Here is a 27,001-nt window from a genome sequence, read left to right as displayed (position 1 = left end):
TGTGTACTCGGATCATGTAGTGGAGGTGTAAAGTTAGAGGGGTTTACTGGCAGTGGGGAATGTAAGATGTTTAATGACAAGGACAGTTTACTGCGGGGAGGGGGAGCTGTATCTCAATTTACACTTATGGGTGTGTTTACCAGGGAGATAATTCTGGGATTTAGGTTTAAGATGAGTTTTTACTGTGGGTGTGTTAGGTGCTGTAGGTTATATAACTATGGGAGGGGTGATAGTAAGAAGCTTCCATCTGGGTATATGTTGTTGGGTAGATCACAGTGTGGTGGCCCATGGGTGCTGGATTTCGTTGTAATAAAGGGAGGTAAGTCACAGTTAAGGGTAATAGCAGTGGAAAGCTTAGTAGTAATTACCTATGGTACAGAATTAGGATGATTAAAGTGGGGCAAGGTCCCAGGTGTATTCTTAAAAAGCTATTTTATACTTATTTGGCAATGATATAATAAAACCTGTAAGATCATCTGTGCTGATTAAAGGCACATGGCCTATACTTTCTGTCAAACTGGTACTTGCTTAAAATGTATGCATCTATCCATCTCATATGGCTGAATTTATTCTTCGCATTTGAAGAAAAAATAGGTTTATTCAGCAGAATTTGATTTTGTTTGTGTCTCTTGTTTTTGCATGTAACAAAACTGATCTGTCCAAATACCAATTTATAAGTAAAGTTTCCTCTGTACTTGAAAATCCACTATGGTAAATGTAAATAATGGTATTTAAATCTTGAAATGCTTGTAATAAAAAAGTTCCTAGTACAAGCTTGTTTGAAGTATCATAAAAGAGGGCTTTATTCAACATTTGTTCTAGGTTGTTGTTGTTTTTTTTGCTTAGGTTTGAATATTATGGGTGAGTTACTTATTCAGTTTGCTAACCAGCTTACAACTAAGTCAATTGTCTTTACAGAATTGGAAGACTTTTCGATGGTACAGAACCAATTGTTTTGGACAGTTTAAAGCAACATTACTTTATTGACCGAGATGGACAAATGTTTCGTTATATTTTAAACTTCCTAAGAACATCAAAACTTCTCATCTCTGATGATTTCAAAGTAAGTAAACTCTACCTTTCTAACTTTACTACTTTTTTTCTGTGATACCTCATCCAGCAATGCCCAAGCAAGTTTAATTTTTTTCAGCCAGTCAATAGTGAACAGAATAGCTTTGTTTGTTTTGGTTTCAGTGTGCTGGGATGTAAAGCCCAGTTATAGGATTGGCAAACTTTGGTGCAGAGCTTAACAAATGTATATTGAAGCATCATACGTTTAAAGCTGGAATTGTCCAAACTAGAACCATAACCATAATATGATTCTATAGTTTATCAGTTTATTCTTTCCCTGACTACTGTGTTTGTGTTGGAGCCACAGGCACTGCATTTACCTAATGATTATTTGCATTACATGGTTACTTTAGTATTACTATTATTGGTTATTTGTAGAGCGCCGACACATTCCGCAGATTATTGTAATTGTAATTATTGTAATCTCCTTATTTGAAAATACAGAACCCTCTTTTTTATGTAACTCCACCCTTTACGTGGATCTAATGTATACGTTTATTGATCTGGGTCTATATGTACGTTTTTTACCCTTAAAATGGCTCAATTAAAGTCCTTTTATTCAGAGGCATGGTAATTTAATAGCATTGTTCAGTTCCAGATTACTCGATTTTACTCTGTTACCAGTTTCACATTCCTGCTCTTTTACAATGAAAATGTGTGTCACATAATAGTAAAATTAATTTCCTTAAAATCACACTTTTACAGTTCATATACAGGTGCATGCTAATGTGTAATGCTGTTGTCCTGCTTTTTTGACTGTTACAAAGAAACACTATGAGTGTTCTCCACAGTAGGCGGGTGGGGGCAGTGTAACACTTTATAATAGGAATTATTCCAGCGATATGGAATGTTGCGGTGCCATACAAATAAACAATAAAAATATTATTATATATTATTATATATTATTATATATAATATTATTAACACAAGCACAAATTAATTGCATAATTCAACATACATGTATTTAGTTAAAATTTGAGCAATAAACACTGAACATTTTTAATATTAGCAAATTTTATCTTATTTTTGGGTAAGATTGTAACTGGGTAAAATTAGCTGGTTAGTGCACCTATTAAAAAGGTCTGGTGGAGAACATTGACTTTATAGAAGTATTTCAGTGTGAAATTATTTAATAGGCCAGTTTAGTTCTGAAATACCATTCAGTTCTCTTAATTATAGAAATAGTTCTCTCTTACCAATGGCAAAAAAAAAGCTAAGGGAGTTTAAATCTTCAGTAGGGATTGCCCTTATAGCAAACTATTTTGTAGCTTACTTAAATTGGAGCATAGTTAGACAATCTGTTTATGTTTATGCACTTGGTCCTAAATATATGTCACTTAAAGGGATACTAAACCCAATTTTTTTCTTTCATGGTTCCGATAGAGCATGCAATTTTAAGCAGCTTTTTAATTTACTTCCATTATCAATTTTCTTTGTTTTTTTGCTATCTTTATTTGAAAAAGCAGCAATAAAAGCTTTGGAGCCGGCCCATTTTAGGTTGAGAACCTGGGTTGCGCTTGCTGATTGGATGGCTAAATGCAGGCACCAATCAGCAAGTCCTATCCAGGGTACTGAACAAAAAATAGGCCGGCTCCAAAACTTTAATTTCTGCCTTTTCAAATAAAGATAGCAAGAGAACGAAGAAAAATTGATAATAGGAATAAATTAGAATGTTGCTCAAAATTGCATGCTCTATCTGAATCATGAAAGAAAAAAATTGGGTTCAGTATCCCTTTAAGGGAAATAAGGTATCCCTGTGGACTCCTTGCTTACTGGGTCTAAAGACTACAGTTGCCCCAGACTGATAAAGGCAATCAGTAGAACTACATCTCTGGGTTGGCTATATCTCTTGTTCAGAGAAGAACTGCTTGATATTTCAAGTCATTATGAACAGCTTTATATTAAAATGTGTCAGGAAAGAACACTATTTATAATTAAATCTATCTCTATCACTGATTAGGTAATGCTAATAGAAACTCTAGGAGCCAAAAAAATTCAGTTTCCAAGGAATGATAGGGGTCTATAAATGATCTGAAACCCATGTGCCCCCTTAGATTGCCACCTGGACATAGAAAAAGGAATTTAATCTGGGAAGTGAAAATCTTCTTCCAATGGGAAAAGTTAATGTCCCCAATAGGTGTAAAATGGACTTATCTGCCAATACCCTAGACTAAAGTGTGCTGCTCCTTGACAGATCCTTCAAACTATGGTTGTTACCTCAGATGGACCCTTGGGTTGAATGCAGCCTGTGGCATTTGTGGTACAAGATTGTGTCAGGTAAGTAGAATTGTTACCTTCCATGGACCAGTGGCTATTTAAAAGAACGCTAGCTGTGGTTTCTTCTCTCACACCTCATTTTTGCCTTTAATTTTAGTTCAGACAGTTTGGTGGGACTTTTGAAGGGGTACATTTTTTCAGAAGAGCACAATTTGTGTGGTATTATGGGTAATTCTGCCCCTTCTCTCTGGGGCAGCGGCCATCTATACTGCCTTTTGGATTGTTTCCTTGCACTGTCTGGCGGTGGTGAGACTCACTTCTGCACTTTATAGCTTTAATTTTATATATATATTCAACTTTTTATTTTCTGGGCTCTGGTTTATTGATTTGTTGTGAGGGACTGTTTACAGTTTGTTTTTCTGGGTGTTGCTTGTGCTGGTTTGGTCTCTTAATTAGCAGGATGCATATTATTCTGTGATACATTCCCTCCTTCTTTTTGTTATCATATACAATGGAGAAAGGTGGTACATCTCAGGCCTATGTACCATTATCTAGAGGAGTTAAAAGTTTATCTGCATGTTTAAAGGGACACTCAAGTCAAAATTAAACTTTAATTGTTCAGATAGAGCATGTAATTGTAATCAACTTTTCAATTTACTTCCATTCAAAATAGTGCACAGTCTTTTTATATTTTAACTTTTTGAGTCACCAGCTCCTACTGAACATGTGCAAGAATTCACAGAATAAGCGTATATGCATTTGTGATTGGCTGAAGGCTGTCACATAGTGTGTGTATGCATTTGTGATTGGCTGATGGCTGTCACATGGTACAGAGGAGTGGAAATAGACAACTTTTAAAATTGTCAGAAAAATAATCTACTATTCATTTGAAGTTCAGACTAAGTGCTATTGTATTGTCTTGTTGGCTTGCATTTGTTGATTATGCAAACCCACTGTGTTGACTGGTCCTTTATGACGGTGTTTAAATTGTGCTGAACTTCTTGACAATTCTGGACAGGGGTTTTCTACGTTAGTACAGAATGGCCAGAGTTCTCTGTCTGATAGCTCTTCTGAGTTTTCCCCAAGACTCAGGGAATATATTCACTCTGTTGTGTCTCAGTTTGTGGCTGTTATGCCTCCTGCAGAGGATTCAATGTCTGATTCTCAGGATCACTTTCTGGACTCAGTGGGGAGTATGCGCCCTTTAATTACCATACTCTGGAGGTGGATGATGTGACTAACTCTTCTATGGCTAATACTAAACTGCTTGACAAGTCTTCTTCCCTTTTCCTGATTTTGTAACTGGTTTCCAAGGAATGGAAGAAATTGGGGGTTCCATATGTTCCTTCAGCTAAATATAAATCTTTTTCCATTCCCAACCTCTGCCTTAGAGCTATGGGGACCCATATCTAAGGTGCACATCATATATGCTTTTAGAGGATATCACCCAAAGGAGTTGCAGCACCTGTTAGCGTATTACCGTAGTTGCTAATAAATAATAGTAACACATATGCCCCTGTTTAATGCACTTGCTCCAAACTCTTCGACCCCTAAGAAAGTTCCGTACTCTTATATGTACAAATAAATAAAGCAGTGTATGCGCTGGTGTAAACGCTGATCCTGGGGACCCACCTTGAACCTTCTATGCTCTAGATCCTCTCTCTCAAAAATCTGTGTATCCACAGCAGCATGGAGGTCGAGCGGCAGCGTGGATCCCTACAGCGTTTCAGCGTGTGTACAGCCGGTCCGGAAGTGCATGACGTCACGATGAGGGGCGGGTAAGTCCGATGGTAAGGAGAGTCCACGGCCTGGAAAAGCCAATATTCCAATGTAGTACTGTGCCATACAGGGGAGGTTATCGCTGCTCAGTAAGTGTCCGTGCCTTAAACATATGCAAAAGGTAACAGCAAAGAAACAAGCAGAGGCACCGGTAATTCACAAACAGCAAAGCGTCCTTTATTCAAATGTTAAAAAGACAGCTGGAGACACATAGAAAAAAGCTGTAAACCTCTAGGGCAAAGGTGGAGTAGTGGTTACCCACGTACCCTGATGCTGACGCGTTTCGGCAGGTGCCGTAATCGTAGCTGAAGGGTGTAAGCTTGATCACTAATTTAAAGAAACAGATCACCTGTGATAGGTTAAAAACTTGTGCTACGTGGGTAACACACACCTCCACCAGAAAATTAAGTAAACGCCCTAATTTAGGATAATAACAACATGTTATCCACTTCATGTAAACTTTTATGTGTATATATATAATCAACAAGATATTAAGAATATGCGCAAAACATTCCTTATTATGTATTTATACCCAAAGAAGAGAAAAGGCAAAAATACCCCAAATATATACGCCTGTACAACTTCAATGGCATTTCACACAGGTACATTTGTAATAACACAGCCATATAAGCAAACAGAGAGATTAGACATTTGAGTAAAAATATCTGTTAAATATCCAATGGTATTCTAATGATAAAGATAGAGATAGAGATCGATAAAAATCGATAAAAACTTGGACAGTGGGGATATACCCTATCACATATAGAGGGCTACTAGAGGGAGGAAAGACATACCATATCTATACACCAAAGTATAGTATAGTGTCCTTCTGGAAAAATACACAGGCTAACACCAGAAGTTGATCAGATCATATTCAGAATTAAGCCCTTTGGGCATCCTGGTGTGCAGCCTGTGTATCCAAAACACTTCCCTCTTAAGGAGCAAATTATCCCTATCACTCCCCCTATTGTTTGTGTTTACCACTTCAATAATTGTCCAAGACAGCGTCCTTGGATCTTTATTGTGTTTTGTCTTGAAGTGGTTCACCAAGGGGGTGGTCAATTTGCCTAACTTAATGTCATTTATGTGTTCCCTTATCCTAGTTCTAACTTGTCGAGACGTTTGACTTGTATATTGGATGTCACATGAGTCACAATTAAGGAGATAAACTGCATATGTGGATCTGCAGTTGAAAAGCGCCCTATGTGCAAACGTTTCACCAGAGTATGCGCTTCTGAACACATTGCCCAATTTCGCATGTCCACATGCTATGCAGTTGGTATAGCTACATTTATAAACTCCTTTGTATCTTAACCAGGAGGATGCATTAGTTTCATCCTGCTTCAATTGCGTAGGGGCTACATAGTTACCTATAGTTTTACCCCTTCTGAAAGCAAACCTCACCTTTTATGTGGCAATCTGCACAAGGTCATCATCTGCCCTGAGCAGTGTCATGTGTCTACGTATAATATTACACACCTGATAATATTGCCTGCTAAACTGAGTCACAAAAGTTAACTGGTCAGACTTAGCATCACATACTGATGGTTTGTCTCTGAGAAGTTTGGTTCTCTCAATGGCCCTTACTTCCTCACGGGTCCTAATAATATCTTGTCTGGGGTACCCCCTCTCTAGGAATTTTTGGGATAGTTCAGTTTCATGTTTAAAGTGTTCACTATACCGGGTACAATTCCTTCTTACCTTAGTGAATTGTCCTTTTAGAACTGACTTGAAAACCTGTTTTGGATGGCTACTGTGAGCATGTAATAGAGTATTCCTAGTTATAGGTTTTCTATACAGCTCAACTCTTACATTCTCTGTCCCTTCACAATTGAAGCAGGATGAACCTAATGCATCCTCCTGGTTAAGATACAAAGGAGTTTATAAATGTAGCTATACCAACTGCATAGCATGTGGACATGCGAAATTGGGCAATGTGTTCAGAAGCGCATACTCTGGTGAAACGTTTGCACATAGGGCGCTTTTCAACTGCAGATCCACATATGCAGTTTATCTCCTTAATTGTGACTCATGTGACATCCAATATACAGGTCAAACGTCTCGACAAGTTAGAACTAGGATAAGGGAACACATAAATGACATTAAGTTAGGCAAATTGGACAATTATTGAAGAGGTAAACAAAAACAATAGGGGGGGGTGATAGGGATAATTTGCTCCTTAAGAGGGAAGTGTTTTGGATACACAGGCTGCACACCAAGATGCCCAAAGGGCTTAATTCTGAATATGATCTGATCAACTTCTGGTGTTAGCCTGTGTATTTTTCCAGAAGGACACTATACTATACTTTGGTGTATAGATATGGTATGTCTTTCCTCCCTCTAGTAGCCCTCTATATGTGATAGGGTATATCCCCACTGTCCTAGTTTTTATCGATTTTTATCGATCTCTATCTCTATCTTTATCATTAGAATACCAATGGATATTTAACAGATATTTTTACTCAAATGTCTAATCTCTCTGTTTGCTTAAGTACAAACAAGGCACACATAGGGTAACATTAAGAGTATGATATTAACTCAGGTAGTCTTATATGGCTGTGTTATTACAAATGTACCTGTGTGAAATGCCATTGAAGTTGCACAGGCGTATATATTTGGGGTATTTTTGCCTTTTCTCTTCTTTGGGTATAAATACATAATAAGGAATATTTTGCGCATATTCTTAATATCTTGTTGATTATATATATACACACAAAAGTTTACATGAAGTGGATAACATGTTGTTATTATCCTAAATTAGGGAGTTTACTTAATTTTCTGGTGGAGGTGTGTGTTACCCACGTAGCACAAGTTTTTAACCTATCACAGGTGATCTGTTTCTTTAAATTAGTGATCAAGCTTACACCCTTCAGCTACGATTATGGCACCTGCCGAAATGCGTCAGCATCAGGGTACGTGGGTAACCACTACTCCACCTTTGCCCTAGAGGTTTACAGCTTTTTCCTATGTGTCTCCAGCTGTCTTTTTAACATTTGAATAAAGGACGCTTTGCTGTTTGTGAATTACCGGTGCCTCTGCTTGTTTCTTTGCTGTTATGCTTTTAGAGGACAGTACTTTCTTTAAAGGACCAGAAACTAGAGGGCTGCCCTAAATTGTCTTTTTAGCTGGCGGTTTTCACACAGCTGACCACGTTGACTGTGTGGCAGCAGCTAAGTCAGTCCAGTTTAATAACTTCTCTGAGGCAATCATAGGGGGATGTATCTTTGGATTAGATTCAGAATGAGGGCTGTTTAAGATTGCTTACAACTGTATCCCTTAAATTGTTTCTTAACTCTAAAAAATGTGTTACCCTATTCTCTCCCTCGAAAAGGCTTCTCAACAATACACATTTATTTTTCCATCAAGCTTTGCTTTTCTTTTTCCTGGAAGAAGTTATTATTTGTGTGTCTTTCAAGCTATAATTTCTATCTTATTTTAGACTGCAAGGTATGCAACTAGTTTGTCAAACATCTCACTCACTACATTTTCCAACATTTTCAGTTTTTATTCATTTCCTCCTGTATAGCCATAGTTGCAGGAGATTTATCAAAGTTATTGCTTCCCTTTTCTATCATTGTGACTACCAGACATCTTAGTCTCACCCTATCTGATGAACACTCTTAAGTCTCACAGTTTCACATTACAGGCTAGCACTGGCTCACACAGCCAATGTGCTCCAGTACCTTTAGTCTCAGTGTAAATAATCAACTTGGCAAACAGTTCCCAGATCAATTCTTCAAGGATTTTCTTCTTGGGAGTCATACTGGACTCAGCATTATAGCTTAACTAATGCCAGCAGATACCAACCATTTCAAATGCTTAGTGCAAGGGAAATGGTCTTTCATAGAGTAGTCCTTTGCAATTAATGGCACAGAAACCTAAGCAATATAGCTCTGCCTGCTTAATTAGTGAGAGAAGCAGGCTGGGGTTTTGTCTATGCTGGGGTTTTTTTGCCCCATCTTTTGCATTTCACTGCATTTAGATGTTGGGTTTCATAGTCCTTTTTCTGCTCAGACATTCCCTCTAGTGGCCCAGTTTCTGGCTACCTAATTCTGGCATAGGCCTTTCCTCATCAGTCATTTACCCTATGCATACAGACCATTCAATTCTAGTCTTTGTTGCGGTGCAGGTTAAATTGCTCTCTCTCTACTTCTTTTTAAAGGATTTTCTTTCCAGGGCATTTTCTGTTTAGACTTTTCTTTGTGTTCTCTGAAAGTATCTTTCATTTTTGTCTGGACATTTTTCATAATTTTGTTTACTCTTCTTCCAGGGGTCTAATCTTCTAAGAGGATGGTGCAGCATTTCTCTTCCCCATGGGGAAATTAATCTATCCCTGTCAATAAAAAAATTCTTCTTGGTATTGTTCAATTTGATGGCATCCTTCCTCTTATCTTCAAATGCATGTTTTTACATCATCCTTCATCTCCCTTTATCTCACCTTACAAAGGTATTGCTTGGGATTACGTTTTATGTTCTGTGAACCATTATCCTTCCAATGTTGCCTGTTTTTTCTTTCTTTGCATCCAGACCATTATCCCCTTCTTTAAAATGATTCACACTGATTTAGTACTAACCAATGATAATGCATCATCTTTTGGTAAATGTACCAACAAAGCTGAATGTGAAAAAATATATATGTTCACTGTAACCTATAAATACCTTTCATAGGTGTAACTACAGGGATCTCAGAGGTCGCAATTAAGACTGGGCCCACACCTATAGGGTACCATCAGGGCCTGTAATAAGTAATGGCATTGCAACAGGTGGTCCTGGTTATGCTGGGGTTTCACCTGCATCATGGCCCACTGTGTGCTCCCCCTGCAAGAAAGTGCTCACAGGGTTTCAAAGATGACTGCCACAGTGTTGCTGTACAGAAAAACTTGCCACCATATTTGTTCAGGAAAACTGTGTAAGTGAATATAATTTGCTGTAAACTAAGGATGTCTCAGAGAAGCAGCTCCCATTTCTCCTATAAGGCTGCCGACTCAGCATTTGCAAATGACCAGAAAGGGCGCTGTTGAAATGGGGGGGGAGGTCTAGGTCTATATCCTGATACCTTTCATAACGAAATGCCTCTTATCAAGTTTAACAGATTTCTTTCCTCAAGTGACAACACATGAACATGTGTCCTTCCTAATCTAGTGTCCTTTTCCTCTCGTCTTTCACCAAAAAATAGTGAAGAAGTGAGAAGTTGTAACAGGGTTTTCCTGCTCCTGTTAACAGCTTGAAGTTTTTGCCTTTTGCCAAGAAGTGGTTTAATATTTGTTCAAGGGTAACAAATCTGCTGCTGCTGCTGCTGCTGCATGTGCTGTCACTCCCTAGGTGAAGAAAGGGATTAAACAGGGAGTATCACATTGTTTACTTTGGCAGATAGTGAAACATTTTGTCAAATAATCACTTATCTAAATTTCAAATGAATACACTAAGGTATTCCAAAGTATTCCTTAACTAGTTGCCCTGTCTAATATGCGTGTATCTATCACACTGGTTCCTCTAATAGATGCCACAAAAAACAGTAATTAAAGAGACAGACTACACCAGAATTCTTATTGTTTAAAAAGATAGATTATCCCTTTATTACTCGTTCCCCAGTTTTGCATAACCAACACAATTATATTAATACACTTTTTACCTATGTGATTATCTTGTATCTAAGCCTCTGCTGACTGCCCCGTATTTCAGTTCTTTCGTTCTGGCAGACTTGCATTGTTGCCAATCAGTCCTGACTCCTAGGTAACTCCATGGGCGTGAGCACAATGTTTATCTATATAGCACACAAATGAACTAATGCCCTCTAACTGTCAAAATGCATTCAGATAAGAGGCGGCCTTCAAGGGCTAAGACATTAGCATATGAGCCTACATAGGTTTAGCTTTGAAGTAAGAATACCAAGAGAACAAATCAAATTTGATGATAAAAGTAAATTGGAAACTTGTTTAAAATGACATGCCCTATCTGAATAATGAAAGTTTATTTTTTGACTACACTGTCCCTTTAATAATTTGTAATAGATTCAAAGAGCCTTTAGTTACCACAGAATCTCATAATATCAAGAGGAGTATAGAAAACCCCTCATTCTGGCTTATGGATTCCTTTGCCCTTTTCAGATACAGCTGTCAGCCTACACTTCAGACTCACTTGCTGTACATTCTCCCTGTTAAATATTTGTCCTTGTCATCAGATCTCGTCCCTCCAATACCCTCATGATTTACACCTTATTTTTATCTCTCCACACAGCTTAACATTTTACCTGAAGTGCACTTACTAAAAGGGAGATTGAATAATTGATAAATATTTCATGTGTGCATGGAAGAGCCTAAAATAAGGTAAAATAAGTTTACCTTTAAACCGAAACATAAACAGCCATATCAGTTATATACTAGCGGCTAATAAGAACAACTTCCATTGTTTTGTTGGCCGAAAACCTGATAAAAGAAAGTTAATGTATTCATGCAAACAATATGCATTTAAAAACAAACAATTGTTATTACTTTTCCATCTTAATATGAGGAGAGTCCACAGCTTCATTCCTTACTTGTGGGAAATACTGAAGGCAAAGACACCCCAGCCAAAGGCTTAAATACCTCCCCCACTTCCCTCATCCCCCAGTCATTCTTTGCCTTTCGTCACAGGAGGTTGGGAGAGAAGTGTTGGAAGATGCAGAGTAATTCCTTATGGAGGGTATCTACCCTTAGGAATGGGACTGGAGTTTTAAGTAGTCTTGTCAGCCTCGCAGTAAGAGCACTGACGAATGTTAGAGTCTGGAGATGCAGGGAGAGTCTTTCTGTGAACCCATCCAGACTCATATTAACAGCTCCTAAGCAATCAGTGTTGATGAGTGTCACTGCCTGCTTTTTTCACTCAAGTCTATGTCAGGAGCGATGCTACAAGACTGTCAAACTTGACAGGCTGTGTTCCTGTTCCACGGCATAGATTCCAGTAAGATCGTTTCATTATTTATACACATATGATAACGCAAGAAGATAGGGTCACAGTGTGGCTCCTTTTATCTTTATGAAATCAGGGTTAATATCTCCGGAAGGAGATTGAACAGGCGGGATAATTTCACATAATGTACATATTGTGATTATGCTGCGACATGTGTGAGATGTGGCTCAGGCAGATGTTGGAACGTACAGGTTTAAGCTGCTCAGCCTTTTAGGCTTGGTGCGCTTCTAGCTATAACAGGGGCGGTCCTGCATGGCACACCGCGTGACTGGGTGTGGTCACACTGATTCTTCCTCTTCCTGACTTTCCGGAGACAAAGCGGTTTCTCTCTTAAGCCTGGGTCATAGGAGGTGGTGAGTGCCCCAGCCATTGGGGCTATAAAGGTGCCATTTATCTTTGTCTATTGTCCTTTTTTTATAAGCGCAAGCTATGGAGGACTCTTATACGTTAGAGGGTACTCCCTCTCTACCTAAGTCTAATGCCTGTCTATAGTGTGAGGTGGACACGGGGTACCTGCCTGCTCAATTATGTTCCACTTCCCTTGATAAAGTAATTTTATCTAAGAAAGCTAATATGTTTAGCACTACTGAGCCTTCCACCTCTGAGGAGTCTCCGTCCCGTGAGGTGCGTACCCTACAGTTATCTCCTACTGCACATGCAGCTTCGCGTAGCACTCCTAATCCTCCATGTGGGGGGGCCCTTTTACCAAAAGACTTTACTGAGCAGTTACAGACGGCAGTGTCTGCGGACTTCAGTGCTTTACCTCGCTCTGCTAAGCGCAAGCGAAAGGTTAAATATTGCTATCCTTCCCAGGGGTCATCATTATTGGATTTTTTATGAAGGTTCTAGGGGCTCTGCTTGCAGTGGCCAGAACCAGAGTGATTGCAGTGGTGCTGTACTTAGAGGCATGTGGACTTGAGAGGAATCCCTTCTCCCGATCAACATCTTGGAGCTTTGCGCAATCTTCAATGCTCTGAAGATTTGGCCCCTTCTGGGTTCTGCCCAGTTTATCAGATTCCAATCGGACAACATAACCTCGGTGGCTTACATCAACCATCAGGGGGGAAGGAGAAGCTCCCTAGCAATGAGGGAAGTATCTCGGATTCTGGAATGGGTGGAGGCTCACAACTGCTTGCTGTAAGCAATCCACATTCCAGGATTTCCTCAGCAGACAATTCTTTCATCCGGGGGAATGGTCTCTCCATCCTGAGGTGTTTGCGGAGATTTGCAACAGATGGGGGACGCCGGAGATGGATCTCATGGCGTCCTGGCTCAATTCCAAGCTACCCGCGGTCCAGGGATCCTCATGCGGAGCTAATAGATGCATTAGTAGTGCCTTGGAGGTTCAGTCTGATCTACATTTTCCCGCCATTACCACTTCTACCTTGTGTGGTGGCCCGCATCAAGCAGGAGCGAGCATCAGTGATTTGAATTGCTCCATCGTGGCCTCGGAGGATGTGGTTCGCGGATCTGGTGGGGATGTCCTCATCTCCTCCATGGAGGTTACCTTGTCGCAGGGATCTGCTGGAACAAGGTCCTTTTGTTCATCAAAATCTAGATTCTCTGAGGCTGACTGCGTGGAGATTGAACACTTGATCCTAGCCAAGAGAGGGTTTTCTGAGAGAGTTATTGATACTCTCATTCAAGCTCGTAAGCTGGTTACTCGTCGCATCTATCATACGGTGTGGAGGACCTACTTGTTATGGTGTGAAGAGCGTGGTTTTCCCTGGCATAAGGTCAGGGTTTCCAGGATTCTCCCTTAAGGGCTAGCTCCCTTAAGGGACAGATTTCGGCCCTATCTGTTTTGCTGCACAAGAGACTCGCTGAGCTTCCGGACGTCCAGTCTTTTGTTCAGGCTCTGACTAGAATCAGGCCTGTGTTTCGTTCTAGCGCTCCTTCTTGGAGTTTAAATCTTGTTCTTAAGGTTTTGCAGAGGGCTCAGTTTGAGCCTATGCACGGCCTTGATATTAAATTGCTATCTTGGAAAGTTTTCTTTTTACTGGCTATTGCTTCGTCACACAGAGTATCTGAGATAGCTGCCTTGCAATGTGAGCCACCTTTGCTAGTATTCCATACTGATAAGGCTGTTCTTCGTACTGGGTTATGTTTTCTTCCTATGGTTGTTTCAGATCGCAACATCAATCTGGAGATTGTTGTTTCTTCTTTGTGTCCTAAACCTTCCTCTTCGAAGGAGAGGTTACTTCATAATTTGGATGTAGTTTGGGCCTTGAAGTTCTATCTTCAAGCTACTAAGGAGTTCAGACAGACTTCTTCTTTGTTTGTTGTCTATTCTGGGAAGCGTAAGGGTCAGAAAGCCTCGTCCACTTCCTTATCTCTTTGGTTGAGCATTATTCGCTTAGCATATGAAAAAGTGGGACATAAGCCTCCTCAGAGGATTAAGGCTCATTCAACCAGAACAGTGGCTTCCTCTTGGGCCTTCAAGAATAAGGCCTCTATGGAGCAGATTTGTAAGGCGGCTACCTGGTCCTCCTTAAATACCTTTTCAAAAGTTTGCAAATTTGACGTTTTTGCTTCGGCTGAACATCTTTTGGGAGAAAGGTTTTGCAGGCTGTAGTGCCCTCAGAATAGGGCCCGCCTCACCTTTTTTACCTTACCATTTTATTGGGTATATGTTTCCCACAAGTAAGGAATGAAGCCGTGGACTCTCCTCAGATTAAGATGGAAAACATAAATTATGCTTACCAGATAATTTCCTTTCCATCTGTATGAGGAGAGTCCACAGCCCCCGCACATTTTCGCCTACTTTTCCTTGTTCCCTCGGCAGAATGACTGGGGGATGAGGGAAGTAGGGAAGGTATTTAAACCTTTGGTTGGGGCGTCTTTGACTCCTCCTGGTGGCCAGGTTCAGTATTTCCCACAAGTAATGAATCAAGCCATAGACTCTCCTCATACAGATGGAAAGGAAATGATCTGGTAAGCATAATTTATGTTTTTGAAATGCTCTGTTTTAGACAAGAACTTTATCACAATGTTCCTTTAATCTTATCTTTACCATTTCTTTGTTATCTTAATAAATTGTCTTCATTGTACCCCACCTTAGTATCTACTACTTATCCAGCTTTACAACTCTTAAAATTACTTACCACCACTATGCAAACAGTAATAGGAATGCTAGCTGCTTTTTACTGAATGTGCATATATATGTGATATTTATATGTGCACTATATTTATTCAACTATATAAAATATTTAAAGGCAATGTAGATGAACAAACACTGCTCAGTTATCATACAGCCAGCAATTGTTTTAGCCATTTTAAAGATTTTGGTGTTCAATTTAATATTTTATTTTAGATGATTCTTTAGAACTAGTAAACCACAGCATATTTCATTATTCTTTAAATGGCGATACCCAAATGTTGAATCACTTGAAATGTAGAAATCTGACTAGAAAATATCACATGAGCATCTCTATGTAAAAAAGAAAAGACATTTTACCTCAAAATTTCTTCAGTAACCACATCCCACTGTAAAGGGACTTGCAATGAATCATCAGTCTGGCATGTGGAAGCAAAGTCACTTTATTTTCCTCCTCAGTTTAAGGAAGTTTACTATGAAATTTCAGTGAAATCTCACAAGATCACCATAAAGCAAAGTGTGAACGCAGCACTGATGATGCTAATTGACTGGTGTTTGTTAAAAGATTAGCTCTGGATCATAAAGCACTTATTCTGGTGAGCTGAAGAAATTTTGAGGTAAAATAACTTAAATTAATATTTTCTAGTCGGCTTTTAACAGTACTGCTGTAAAGTTATTTAGCATATGGGTAACATGTCTCTTTAAGCCCATGCATTTGTCTTGTTAATATGTTTAGCTTTATTACACTTTGACATGTATTAACTACAATATTTCTAAACTAACTTACAATATACCTCCTAGTAACTGTCATTATTTTATTCAATATATAATTTTAGGATTATTCTTTGCTATATGAAGAAGCAAAATATTTCCAGCTTCAGCCAATGCTCTTGGAGTTGGAGCGATGGAAACAGGACAAGGAGGCTGGCCGTTTTTCCAGGCCTTGTGAGTGTTTAGTAGTCAGAGTTGCCCCAGATCTTGGTGAAAGGATTACATTGAGTGGAGACAAATCGCTTATAGAAGAGGTTTTCCCAGAAATCGGTGATGTTATGTGTAATTCTGTCAACGCGGGCTGGAACCACGACTCTACACATGTCATTAGATTTCCTCTTAATGGATACTGTCACCTCAACTCTGTTCAGGTAACCATAGTAAAGTCAAACTTTATTAATTGCTTATGTATTTATGATAAATTCACAACTTTTGGAAGCACAAAATCCCTGTTTAATGATTGAATTACAAAGTGGTAATGGTTAGAGTTGCAGTACATAGCAGCAATTTATATTCTACCATACAAAGATTCAAGTGCAGTCGTCAAGAACCTCAAATAGGACACATATTCATGGTATCTTAAATTTGAGCACAAGTGAAACTAATACGGCCACTTTGAAATGCCGGCCAGTTTGTAAGCTTTGAAAACAAGTTATTGGCAGCTGTGTCTTATAGCCTAAAAGACACCATGAAATGGTTATATAAGTGTAAAAGAACCACACTGACAGGGCCTAAATCATTTGTCTTTCAGCAAAGATGGTTTCCATCATATAAAAGGACTCCTAGTTGGCTTCATCTCTAGGCACCTGGAAAGCAAATATCATGCACTTAAGTTGTGAAATATTGTCATGGTGAGAGGACACACACTGTGGAACAGAGAAATATAGAGATATGTAAATTGAAATGTAATTTAAGAATAAGGTGAAGGGACAATTATGCACCATAGCAAAATGAATTGGTACAATATCATAATATGACAAAGAGTAGTTAAACTTCCTCACTATAGAGATTAGACTGTGCTATACAATATTAGCCGGCAGGGCTGGCTGTACAACGGGTGGTTTAGACTGTAGCTGAAAGAAAGTTGGTGACATCATTTTATTCTCAGGCCCAGGCAGCACTATATTAGGTAATTTGTGGGGCTTGCCCTGTCAGCAGGCAAATTGCTGTAGGTTAAAGGTTTTAGGGAATTGTACGAGAAACAAAAGAAAGGTAAGTATGGATAACATTGTGATAGGGAGAAAAGAAAGACATTGTTCTAAAGGAATAAAAGGAGAGATACCAAATTAAGTCTTTCCCTAAAACCAATAATTGAGTTATGATGAGAGAATGCTAATAGTACATAGGTGACCCCAGTTTAGAGAGGGATAAAAACATTACATATTGTGAATATTTAGTATTGTTACCCAAGGTCACCTGTTTTTCTTAGGAATAATACATTTTAGTTCCAAACAGATCACTATCAATGGATTTTAGGGACAATGGTAAACATTAGCAAATACTTTATGCTATATTAAATATACTGTAGCTAAATGATAATGCCCCAAATAAAAAAAATAAAAAAACAATAAATATATTAACACAACCCCAGCCTTTAGAATAAACCGCTCTCTAGTAAAATACTGTAGCTAAATGATAATGCCCCAAATAAAAAAACAATAAATATATTAACAGAACCCCAGCCTTTAGAATAAACCACTCTCTAGTAAAATACTGTAGCTAAATGATAATGCCCCAAATAAAAAAAAACAATAAATATATTAACAGAACCCCAGCCTTTAGAATAAACCACTCTCTAGTAAGATACAAAAGTATGTACCAGTATATAAGGCAGTTATAAAATGTTGAAGCTGAGAACATAATAAATTCTTCTTTCAAATCATTATAATCATTTATATTTAATAAAATACCAAATAAAATTAAATTTCTGCCTTAACAGATTTTCAGTTTAGAATACTTAAAATACATTTAAGCAAATTCTAATCATAAAAGTGTAAAGTCTCAATAGTGCTGCACCTGAATGCGCCAGTTACATTGATGATTACACTTAACACACTGGAAGGGTATAGAGCACCCTACATCTAATGGTTAATGCCCCCCACCTCTACAGTATCTATAAATGAATCACTATAGAATTCAACACTGCCATTATATTTACTATATTTTTTTCAACATTCATGTTTTTATCCATGAATAATTAGGGAATATGTGTATTAATTTTATATAATTGTCAGTAATTTGTATTCCCAGCATAAACAGAAATCAAGGAACCCCCCAATCCACACATTAAGACAATTAACTTGTTTAAATAATAAAAAAGGTCTCAGAATGACCTTGTATATCAGACATATATAAGACTTAATACCCTAGCTTGAATATACTTACTTACTTATGGAATTTAGTATCCAGGCACATTAAACTACATTCTGCTTACTGTTTAGGCTAATTATAGTTTTTTGCATTAATTAATATATATATATATATATATATATATATATATATATATATATATATAAACACATTTTAAAGGGACAGTCTTCACCAGAATTTTTATTGTTTAAAAAGATAATCACTTTATTACCCATTCCCTAGTTTTCACAACCAACACAGTTATATAAATATACTTTTTACCTCTGTGATTACCTTGTATCTAAGCCTCTGCAGACTGTCCCCTTATTTCAGTTATTTTGACAGAGATTAATTTTAGCCAATTAGAGCTGGCTCACCTGAACTCCACATGCGTAAGCACAATGTTATCTATATGACAATAATGAACTAACACCCTCTAGTGGTGAAAAACTGTCAAAATGCCTTGAGAGAAGAGGCGGCCTTCAAGGGCTTAGAAATTAGCATATGAACCTCCTAGGTTTAGTTTTCAACTAAGAATACCAAGAGAAAAAAGCAAAATTGGGGATAAAAGTAAATTTGAAAATTGTTTAAAATTACATTCTCTATGTGAATCATGAAAGTTTATTTTGGACTAGACTGTCCCTTTAAATAAGTAATTTAAGATGTTAAGTCACACAAACCTACATATAAATAACCCCCCAGTGGCCTATATCCTGCACACTGGATCTGCACGGAGAGGATAGGAATGAGATGAACTTAAGGTAGATAAGCACTTTGTTTGTTGCATTGGGGAGAGACAAGGATATAAAGTGCACAATGGGGAAGTGCAAGTCTAAATTCAGACCACTTGAAAACTGCATGTGGGTCTTAGGTTGGACTTTTCTGGTTTAACATGCCATATAATTTCTCAATTCTGAAGGATGATGTAGTTATGGCTTTAGTCATCAGTCATCATTTAAAAGTTTAATGAATTATTGTTTTTAACCTGTGTTTTCTCTTGTTAAGTGTATTCAGTCCACGGATCATCCATTACTTATGGGATATATTCCCTTCCCAACAGGAAGTTGCAAGAGGATCACCCAAAGCAGAGCTGCTATATAGCTCCTCCCCTCACATGTCATATCCAGTCATTCTCTTGCAACTAACATAGTAGGAAGGTGTGAGAGGAGTGTGGAGTTTTTATACTTAATTATTTCTTCAATCAAAAGTTTGTTATTTTGAAGAAGAATCTGCCTGCGTTTTCTATGATCTTAGCAGAAGTAACTAAGATCCACTTGCTGTTCTCGCACATTCTGAGGAGTGGGGTAACTTCAGAAAGGGAATAGCATGCGGGGTCTCCTGCAGATGAGGTATGTGCAGTAGAATATTTTTCTAAGGAATGGAATTGACTAAGAAAATACTGCTGATACCGATGTAATGTAAGTACAGCCTTAAATGCAGTAGCGACTGGTATCAGGCTGATGAATGTATGTGCAATAAGTAATTTTCTAAGGAATGGAATTTGACTAAGAAAATACTGTTAATACTGAAGTAATGTATGAGCCTTAACTGCAGTAGAAGCGACTGGTAGCAGGCTTATTAATAACACTACCTAACTTTTAAAATGTATGTTTAAAACGTTTACTGGCATGTTATTCGTTTTTGTGAGGTACTTTGGTGATAAATCTTTTAAGGCATGATTTTTTCCACATGGCTTAGAAACGGTTAACTGAGGTTTCCCACTGTTGTAATATGAGTGGGAGGAGCCTATTTTAGCGCTTTTTTGCGCAGTAAAAATTCAGTCACAGTCTTCCTGCTTCTTCATTCTTGATCCAGGACGTCTCTAGAGAGCTCAGGGGTCTTCAAAATTCATTTTGAGGGAGGTAATCAGTCACAGCAGACCTGTGACAGTGTGTTTGACTGTGATAAAAACGTTAATTGTTAAATTGATTATCCGTTTTGGGTATTAAGGGGTTAATCATCCATTTGCTAGTGGGTGCAATGCTTTGCTAACTTAATGCATTTACTGTGAAAATTTGGTTGCTATAACTGATTTGGTTCATTGTTATTTCAACTGTGACAATTTTTTGTGCTTCTTAAAGGCGCAGTAGCGTTTTTTATATTGCTTGTAAACTTATTTGAAAGGATTTTCCAAGCTTGCTAGTCTCATTGCTAGTCTGTTTAAACATGTCTGACACAGATGAATCTGTTTGTTCACTATGTTTGAAGGCCAATGTGGAGACCCATAGAAATATGTGTACTAAGTGCATTGATGTCACTTTGAATAAAAGTCAATCTTTATTTGTAAAGAAATTATCACCAGACAACGAGGGGGAAGTTATGCCGACTAACTCTCCTCACGTGTCAGTACCTTCACCTCCCGCTCAGGAGGCGCGTGATATTGTGGCGCCAAGTACATCAGAGAGGCCCATACAAATCACTTTGCAAGACATGGCTGCTGTTATGACAGAGGTATTATCTAAATTGCCAGAATTAAGAGGCAAGCGCGATAGCTCTGGGTTAAGGACAGAGCGCGCTGATGATGTGAGAGCCATGTCCGATACTGCGTCACAATTTGCAGAACATGAGGACGGAGAGCTTCATTCTGTGGGTAACGGATCTGATCCAGGGAGACCGGATTCAGAGATTTCTAATTTTAAATTTAAGCTTGAGAACCTCCGTGTATTGCTAGGGGAGGTATTAGCGGCTCTGAATGATTGTAACACGGTTGCAATTCCAGAGAAAATATGTAGGCTGGATAGATACTTTGCGGTACCGGTGTGTACTGACGTTTTTCCTATACCTAAAAGGCTTACAGAGATTATTAGCAAGGAGTGGGATAGACCCGGTGTGCCCTTTTCCCCTCCTCCGATATTTAGGAAAATGTTTCCAATAGACGCCACCACACGAGACTTATGGCAGACGGTCCCTAAGGTGGAGGGAGCAGTTTCTACTTTAGCTAAACGTACCACTATCCCGGTGGAGGATAGTTGTGCTTTTTCGGATCCAATGGATAAAAAATTAGAAGGTTACCTTAAGAAAATGTTTGTTCAACAAGGTTTTATCTTACAGCCCCTTGCATGCATTGCGCCTGTCACTGCTGCTGCGGCATTCTGGTTTGAGTCTCTGGAAGAGGCCATTCGCACAGCTCCATTGGATGAGATTATGGACAAGCTTAAAGCACTTAAGCTAGCTAATGCATTTGTTTCTGATGCCGTTGTACATTTAACCAAACTAGCGGCTAAGAACTCCGGATTCGCCATCCAGGCGCGCTGAGCGCTATGGCTTAAATCCTGGTCAGCTGACGTGACTTCTAAATCTAAATTGCTTAATATTCCTTTCAAGGGGCAGACCTTATTCGGGCCCGGCTTGAAAGAAATTATTGCTGACATTACTGGAGGTAAGGGTCATACTCTTCCTCAGGACAGGGCCAAATCAAAGGCCAAACAGTCTAATTTTCGTGCCTTTCGTAACTTCAAGGCAGGAGCAGCATCAACTTCCTCCGCTCCAAAACAGGAAGGAACTGTTGCTCGTTACAGACAGGGCTGGAAAGCTAACCAGTCCTGGAACAAGGGCAAGCAGGCCAGAAAACCTACTTCTGCCCCTAAGACAGCATGAAGAGAGGGCCCCCTATCCGGAAACGGATCTAGTGGGGGGCAGACTTTCTCTCTTTGCCCAGGCTTGGGTAAGAGATGTCCAGGATCCCTGGGCGTTGGAGATCATATCTCAGGGATATCTTCTGGACTTCAAAGCTTCTTCTCCACAAGGGAGATTTCATCTTTCAAGGTTATCAGCAAACCAAATAAGAAAGAGGCATTTCTACGCTGTGTACAAGACCTCTTAGTAATGGGGGTGATCCACCCAGTTCCGTGGACGGAACAAGGGCAAGGTTTTTACTCAAATCTGTTTGTGGTTCCCAAGAAAGAGGGAACCTTCAGACCAATCTTGGACCTAAAAATCTTAAACAAATTCCTAAGAGTTCCATCATTCAAAATGGAAACTATTCGAACCATCCTACCCATGATCCAAGAGGGTCAATACATGACCACAGTATACTTAAAGGATGCCTACCTTCATATACCGATTCACAAAGATCATTATCGGTACCTAAGATTTGCCTTTCTAGACAGGCATTACCAGTTTGTAGCTCTTCCCTTCGGGTTAGCTACGGCCCCGAGAATTTTTACAAAGGTTCTGGGCTCACTTCTAGCGGTGCTAAGACCGCGAGGCATAGCGATGGCTCCGTACCTAGACGACATTCTAATACAAGCGTCAAGTTTTCAAATTGCCAAGTCTCATACAGAGATAGTTCTGGCATTTCTGAGGTCGCATGGGTGGAAGGTGAACGTGGAAAATAGTTCTCTATTACCACTCACAAGAGTTCCCTTTCTGGGGACTCTTATAGATTCTATAGAGATGAAGATTTACCTGACGGAGTCCAGGTTATCAAAGCTTCTGAATGCTTGCCGTGTCCTTCATTCCATTCCACGCCCGTCAGTAGCTTAGTGCATGGAAGTAATCGGCTTAATGGTAGCGGCAATGGACATAGTACCATTTGCGCGCCTGCATCTCAGACCTCTGCAATTATGCATGCTAAGTCAGTGGAATGGGGATTACTCAGATTTGTCCCCTCTACTAAATCTGGATCAAGAGACCAGAGATTCTCTTCTCTGGTGGCTTTCTCGGGTCCATCTGTCCAAGGGGATGACCTTTTGCAGACCAGATTGGACAATTGTAACAACAGATGCCAGCCTTCTAGGTTGGGGCGCAGTCTGGAACTCCCTGAAGGCTCAGGGATTATGGACTCAGGAGGAGAAACTCCTCCCAATAAATATCCTGGAGTTGAGAGCAATATTCAATGCTCTTCTATCTTGGCCTCAGTTAGCAACACTGAGGTTCATCAGATTTCAGTCGGACAACATCACGACTGTGGCCTACATCAACCATCAAGGGGGAACCAGGAGTTCCCTAGTGATGTTGGAAGTCTCAAAGATAATTCACTGGGCAGAGTCTCACTCTTGCCACCTGTCAGCGATCTACATCCCAGGCGTTAAGAACTGGGAGGCGGACTTTCTAAGTCGCCAGACTTTTCATCCGGGGGAGTGGGAACTTCATCCGGAGGTCTTCGCTCAACTGATTCATCGTTGGGGCAAACCAGATCTGGATCTCATGGCGACTCGCCAGAACGCCAAGCTTCCTTGTTATGGATCCAGGTCCAGGGACCCGGGAGCGGCGCTGATAGATGCTCTGGCAGCCCCTTGGGTTTTCAACATGGCTTATGTGTTTCCACCATTTCCGCTGCTACCTCGACTGATTGCCAAGATCAAACAGGAGAGAGCATCAGTGATTCTGATAGCGCCTGCGTGGCCACGCAGGACCTGGTATGCATACCTAGTGGACATGTCGTCCTGTCCACCATGGTCTCTGCCTCTGAGGCAGGACCTTCTAATACAAGGTCCTTTCAACCATCCAAATCTAATTTCTCTGAGGCCGACTGCATGGAGATTGAACGCTTGATCCTATCAAAGCGTGGCTTCTCGGAGTCAGTTATTGATACCTTAATACAGGCACGGAAGCCTGTTACCAGAAAAATTTACCATAAGATATGGCGTAAATATTTATATTGGTGCGAATCCAAGAGTTACTCATGGAGTAAGGTTAGGATTCCTAGGATATTGTCCTTTCTACAAGAGGGTTTAGAAAAGGGCTTATCTGCTAGTTCGTTAAAGGGACAGATTTCTGCTCTGTCTATTCTCTTACACAAACGTCTGAAGTTCCAGACGTCCAGGCTTTTTGTCAGGCTTTGGCTAGGATTAAGCTTGTGTTTAAGACTGTTGCTCCTCCGTGGAGCTTAAACTTGGTTCTTAAAGTTCTTCAAGGGGTTCCGTTTGAACCCCTTCATTCCATTGATATTAAGCTTTTATCTTGGAAAGTTCTGTTTCTGATGGCTATTTCCTCGGCTCGAAGAGTCTCTCAGTTATCTGCCTTACATTGTAATTCTCCTTATCTGATTTTCCATTCAGACAAGGTAGTTCTGCATACTAAACCTGGGTTTTTACCTAAGGTAGTTTCTAACAGGAATATCAATCAGGAGATTGTTGTTCCATCATTATGTCCTAATCCTTCTTCAAAGAAGGAACGACTTTTGCATAATCTGGACGTAGTCCGTGCCCTGAAGTTCTATTTACAGGCAACTAAAGATTTTCGTCAAACTTCTTCCCTGTTTGTCATGTACTCTGGACAGAGGAGAGGTCAAAAAGCTTTGGCAACCTCTCTCTCCTTTTGGCTTCGTAGCATAATACGTTTAGCCTATGAGACTGCTGGACAGCAGCCCCCTGAAAGAATTACAGCTCATTCCACTAGAGCTGTGGCTTCCACCTGGGCCTTTAAGAATGAGGCCTCTCTGGAACAGATTTGCAAGGCTGCAACTTGGTCTTCGCTTCACACTTTTTCAAAATTTTACAAATTTGACACTTTTGCTTCTTCGGAGGCTGTTTTTGGGAGAAAGGTTCTACAGGCAGTGGTTCCTTCCGTTTAAGTTCCTGCCTTGTTCCTCCCATCATCCGTGTACTTTAGCTTTGGTATTGGTATCCCATAAGTAATGGATGATCCCTGGACTGAATACACTTAACAAGAGTAAACATAATTTATGCTTACCTGATAAATTTATTTCTCTTGTAGTGTATTCAGTCCACGGCCCGCCCTGTCTTTTTTAAGGCAGATCTAAATTTTAATTAAAACTCCAGTCACCACTGCTCCCTATGGTTTCTCCTTTCTTGTCTTGTTTCGGTCGAATGACTGGATATGACATGTGAGGGGAGGAGCTATATAGCAGCTCTGCTTTGGGTGATCCTCTTGCAACTTCCTGTTGGGAAGGGAATATATCCCATAAGTAATGGATGATCCGTGGACTGAATACACTACAAGAGAAATAAATTTATCAGGTAAGCATAAATTATGTTTTTTTATGTTCTTTCTTGTCTTCAGTCTTCTCAATCTTGGGATTTGTTTATTGTGGAAGCTTCATCCTTTGGAACTGATGTATTCTCTGTTTTGAAAAAAATGATTTGTTGATTCTTACACATTCATAGGAGTGTGAGAGGAATAACAATGGCACTACTCATAAATAAATGTTCCAATATATATTGTTACTTAGTAGTAATTGTCTCAAAGGGGATGGTGCTTGTACTTGTAGATAGTTTTAAAGCAAATCAGTTAGGAACTGAAAAAGAGTACAAAAGTAGCACTCACAACGTTTAATAAGTAAATAAATTGTATGGGCAAAGAATGAAAAAGAGAAAATAAAACTTAACTATTATTAATGTTACTAATAATAAAAAGGGTAAAGGGGTAAGTTTAAAAAAATTGGCATATGCCTACTCCACCAGGTAAAATGACAGAGATCCGGTTGGAACAAGACAGAGAAGCACAGGGTCTGGATTGTACCTAAATAGTAGGTGACCCTAAGAGATTCTATCTGTTACAAAATCTCATGGTGAATGTACAAGCTCACCAAGAGTAGTAATCGTTTCAAATGATTGCTGAAATGACCTCTATGCGGTGTATATACTAGATAGGGACACAAATGTGTGATCTTTATTTATCAGGTAATATCTGAGGTTGGTTCCTATAATTTGCGAGGTTAAATAATTCAATTAGGTTACCCTGGAAATAACCGTGGTAAACTAAATGATATCTGTAATCTATACCATAAAATTGCTGTGGGAAACCTATACCTCAGAATTACCGTACTGATACAATATGGGGAGCAGGGTCTAGACTATACAGTAAATGACTGGTTTAGAAATCTAAAGAGAGAATCTGCCATTAGGTGGACAGAATATAACAAGTATAACCCAGTCTAATACTAGTAGTGACGTAATTAATAATCATATAGCGTTACAAGCAAAGACTGGTTCCTCGCGTAACTTGTCATTTGACTCTCCAGTTATACCAGAGACCTATACCTGTTAATTACCGATGATAATAAAGCGTTAGTATAGACAGCCAGTTATTTACTCTCTGGTAATACCAGAGATCTATACCTTTTAGTTACCGATAGTAATGCTTTAGTGTAGAGAGTCAGAGCTGATACCAGGAAACAAAAAAGCTGTATTTGATTTCCAGCGTATAATAAAAGATGCCTCTGTGTAGGAGACAGTTATTTTTCTCTGGAGATACCAGAGACCTATACCTGTTAATTACCAATAATGAGGCATTGGTTTAAAGAATCAGTACTCTCTGGTAATACCTTTAAGTTACCGATAGTAATATTATAGTGTAGAGAGTCAGAACTCACACCAGGAAGCAAGAAGGCTGTATTAGCTTTCCAGCATATGATAAATGGTGCCTCTGAGTGGGAGCCAGTTATTTTTCTCTCTGGAAATACCAGAGACCTATACCTGTTAGTTACTGATAATGAGGCATTAGGGTGAATAGTCAGGGCTCGTATTGAGAAACGATAAGGCTGTATTTGTGTTCTAGCATATAGCAACCAATACCCTCAGGGCGAGGTTTAGTCATTAACCTTGTAATACCATTTATATAGGAGTAAGCATAGCTATCTAAAATAAGGGAGAGGGAGTGGGGACGCCACTGATGCGTTTCGCCGTAGTGGCTGTATCAAAGGGAGTGTCAGGTCTTGGTGCTCTATTCTGTGTTCTTCCTTTGTTGATTACATCAGTATAAAGGTTTGGGGTTATCTCCTCATTTTGTAGGATATTTCTGTATTTAAGATATTGTTGATGGTTTCACCCTATACATTGTTTTTTTTTCTCCGTAGTCTGTTTT

The 27,001-nt window shown here is 39.3% G+C and overlaps 1 protein-coding gene across 3 annotated transcripts in view; it reads left to right on the top strand.

Annotated features, from left to right (window-relative positions):
* Window positions 1–27,001, top strand: part of KCTD1 (potassium channel tetramerization domain containing 1) — a 416,307-nt gene that overhangs the window by 370,072 nt on the left and 19,234 nt on the right. For all 3 annotated transcript variants that reach the window (XM_053714994.1, XM_053714995.1, XM_053714993.1), the window contains exons 3-4: window positions 919–1,063; window positions 15,949–16,254. In XM_053714994.1, coding sequence (XP_053570969.1) covers window positions 919–1,063; window positions 15,949–16,254 — 451 coding nt within the window. The remainder of the gene's footprint in view (window positions 1–918; window positions 1,064–15,948; window positions 16,255–27,001) is intronic.

Source organism: Bombina bombina, chromosome 5, assembly GCF_027579735.1.
Source record: "Bombina bombina isolate aBomBom1 chromosome 5, aBomBom1.pri, whole genome shotgun sequence".
Lineage (NCBI taxonomy): Eukaryota > Metazoa > Chordata > Amphibia > Anura > Bombinatoridae > Bombina > Bombina bombina.
The sequence above is the reverse complement of the archived record's forward strand: the minus strand, read 5'-3'. Positions and strand labels throughout refer to the sequence as shown.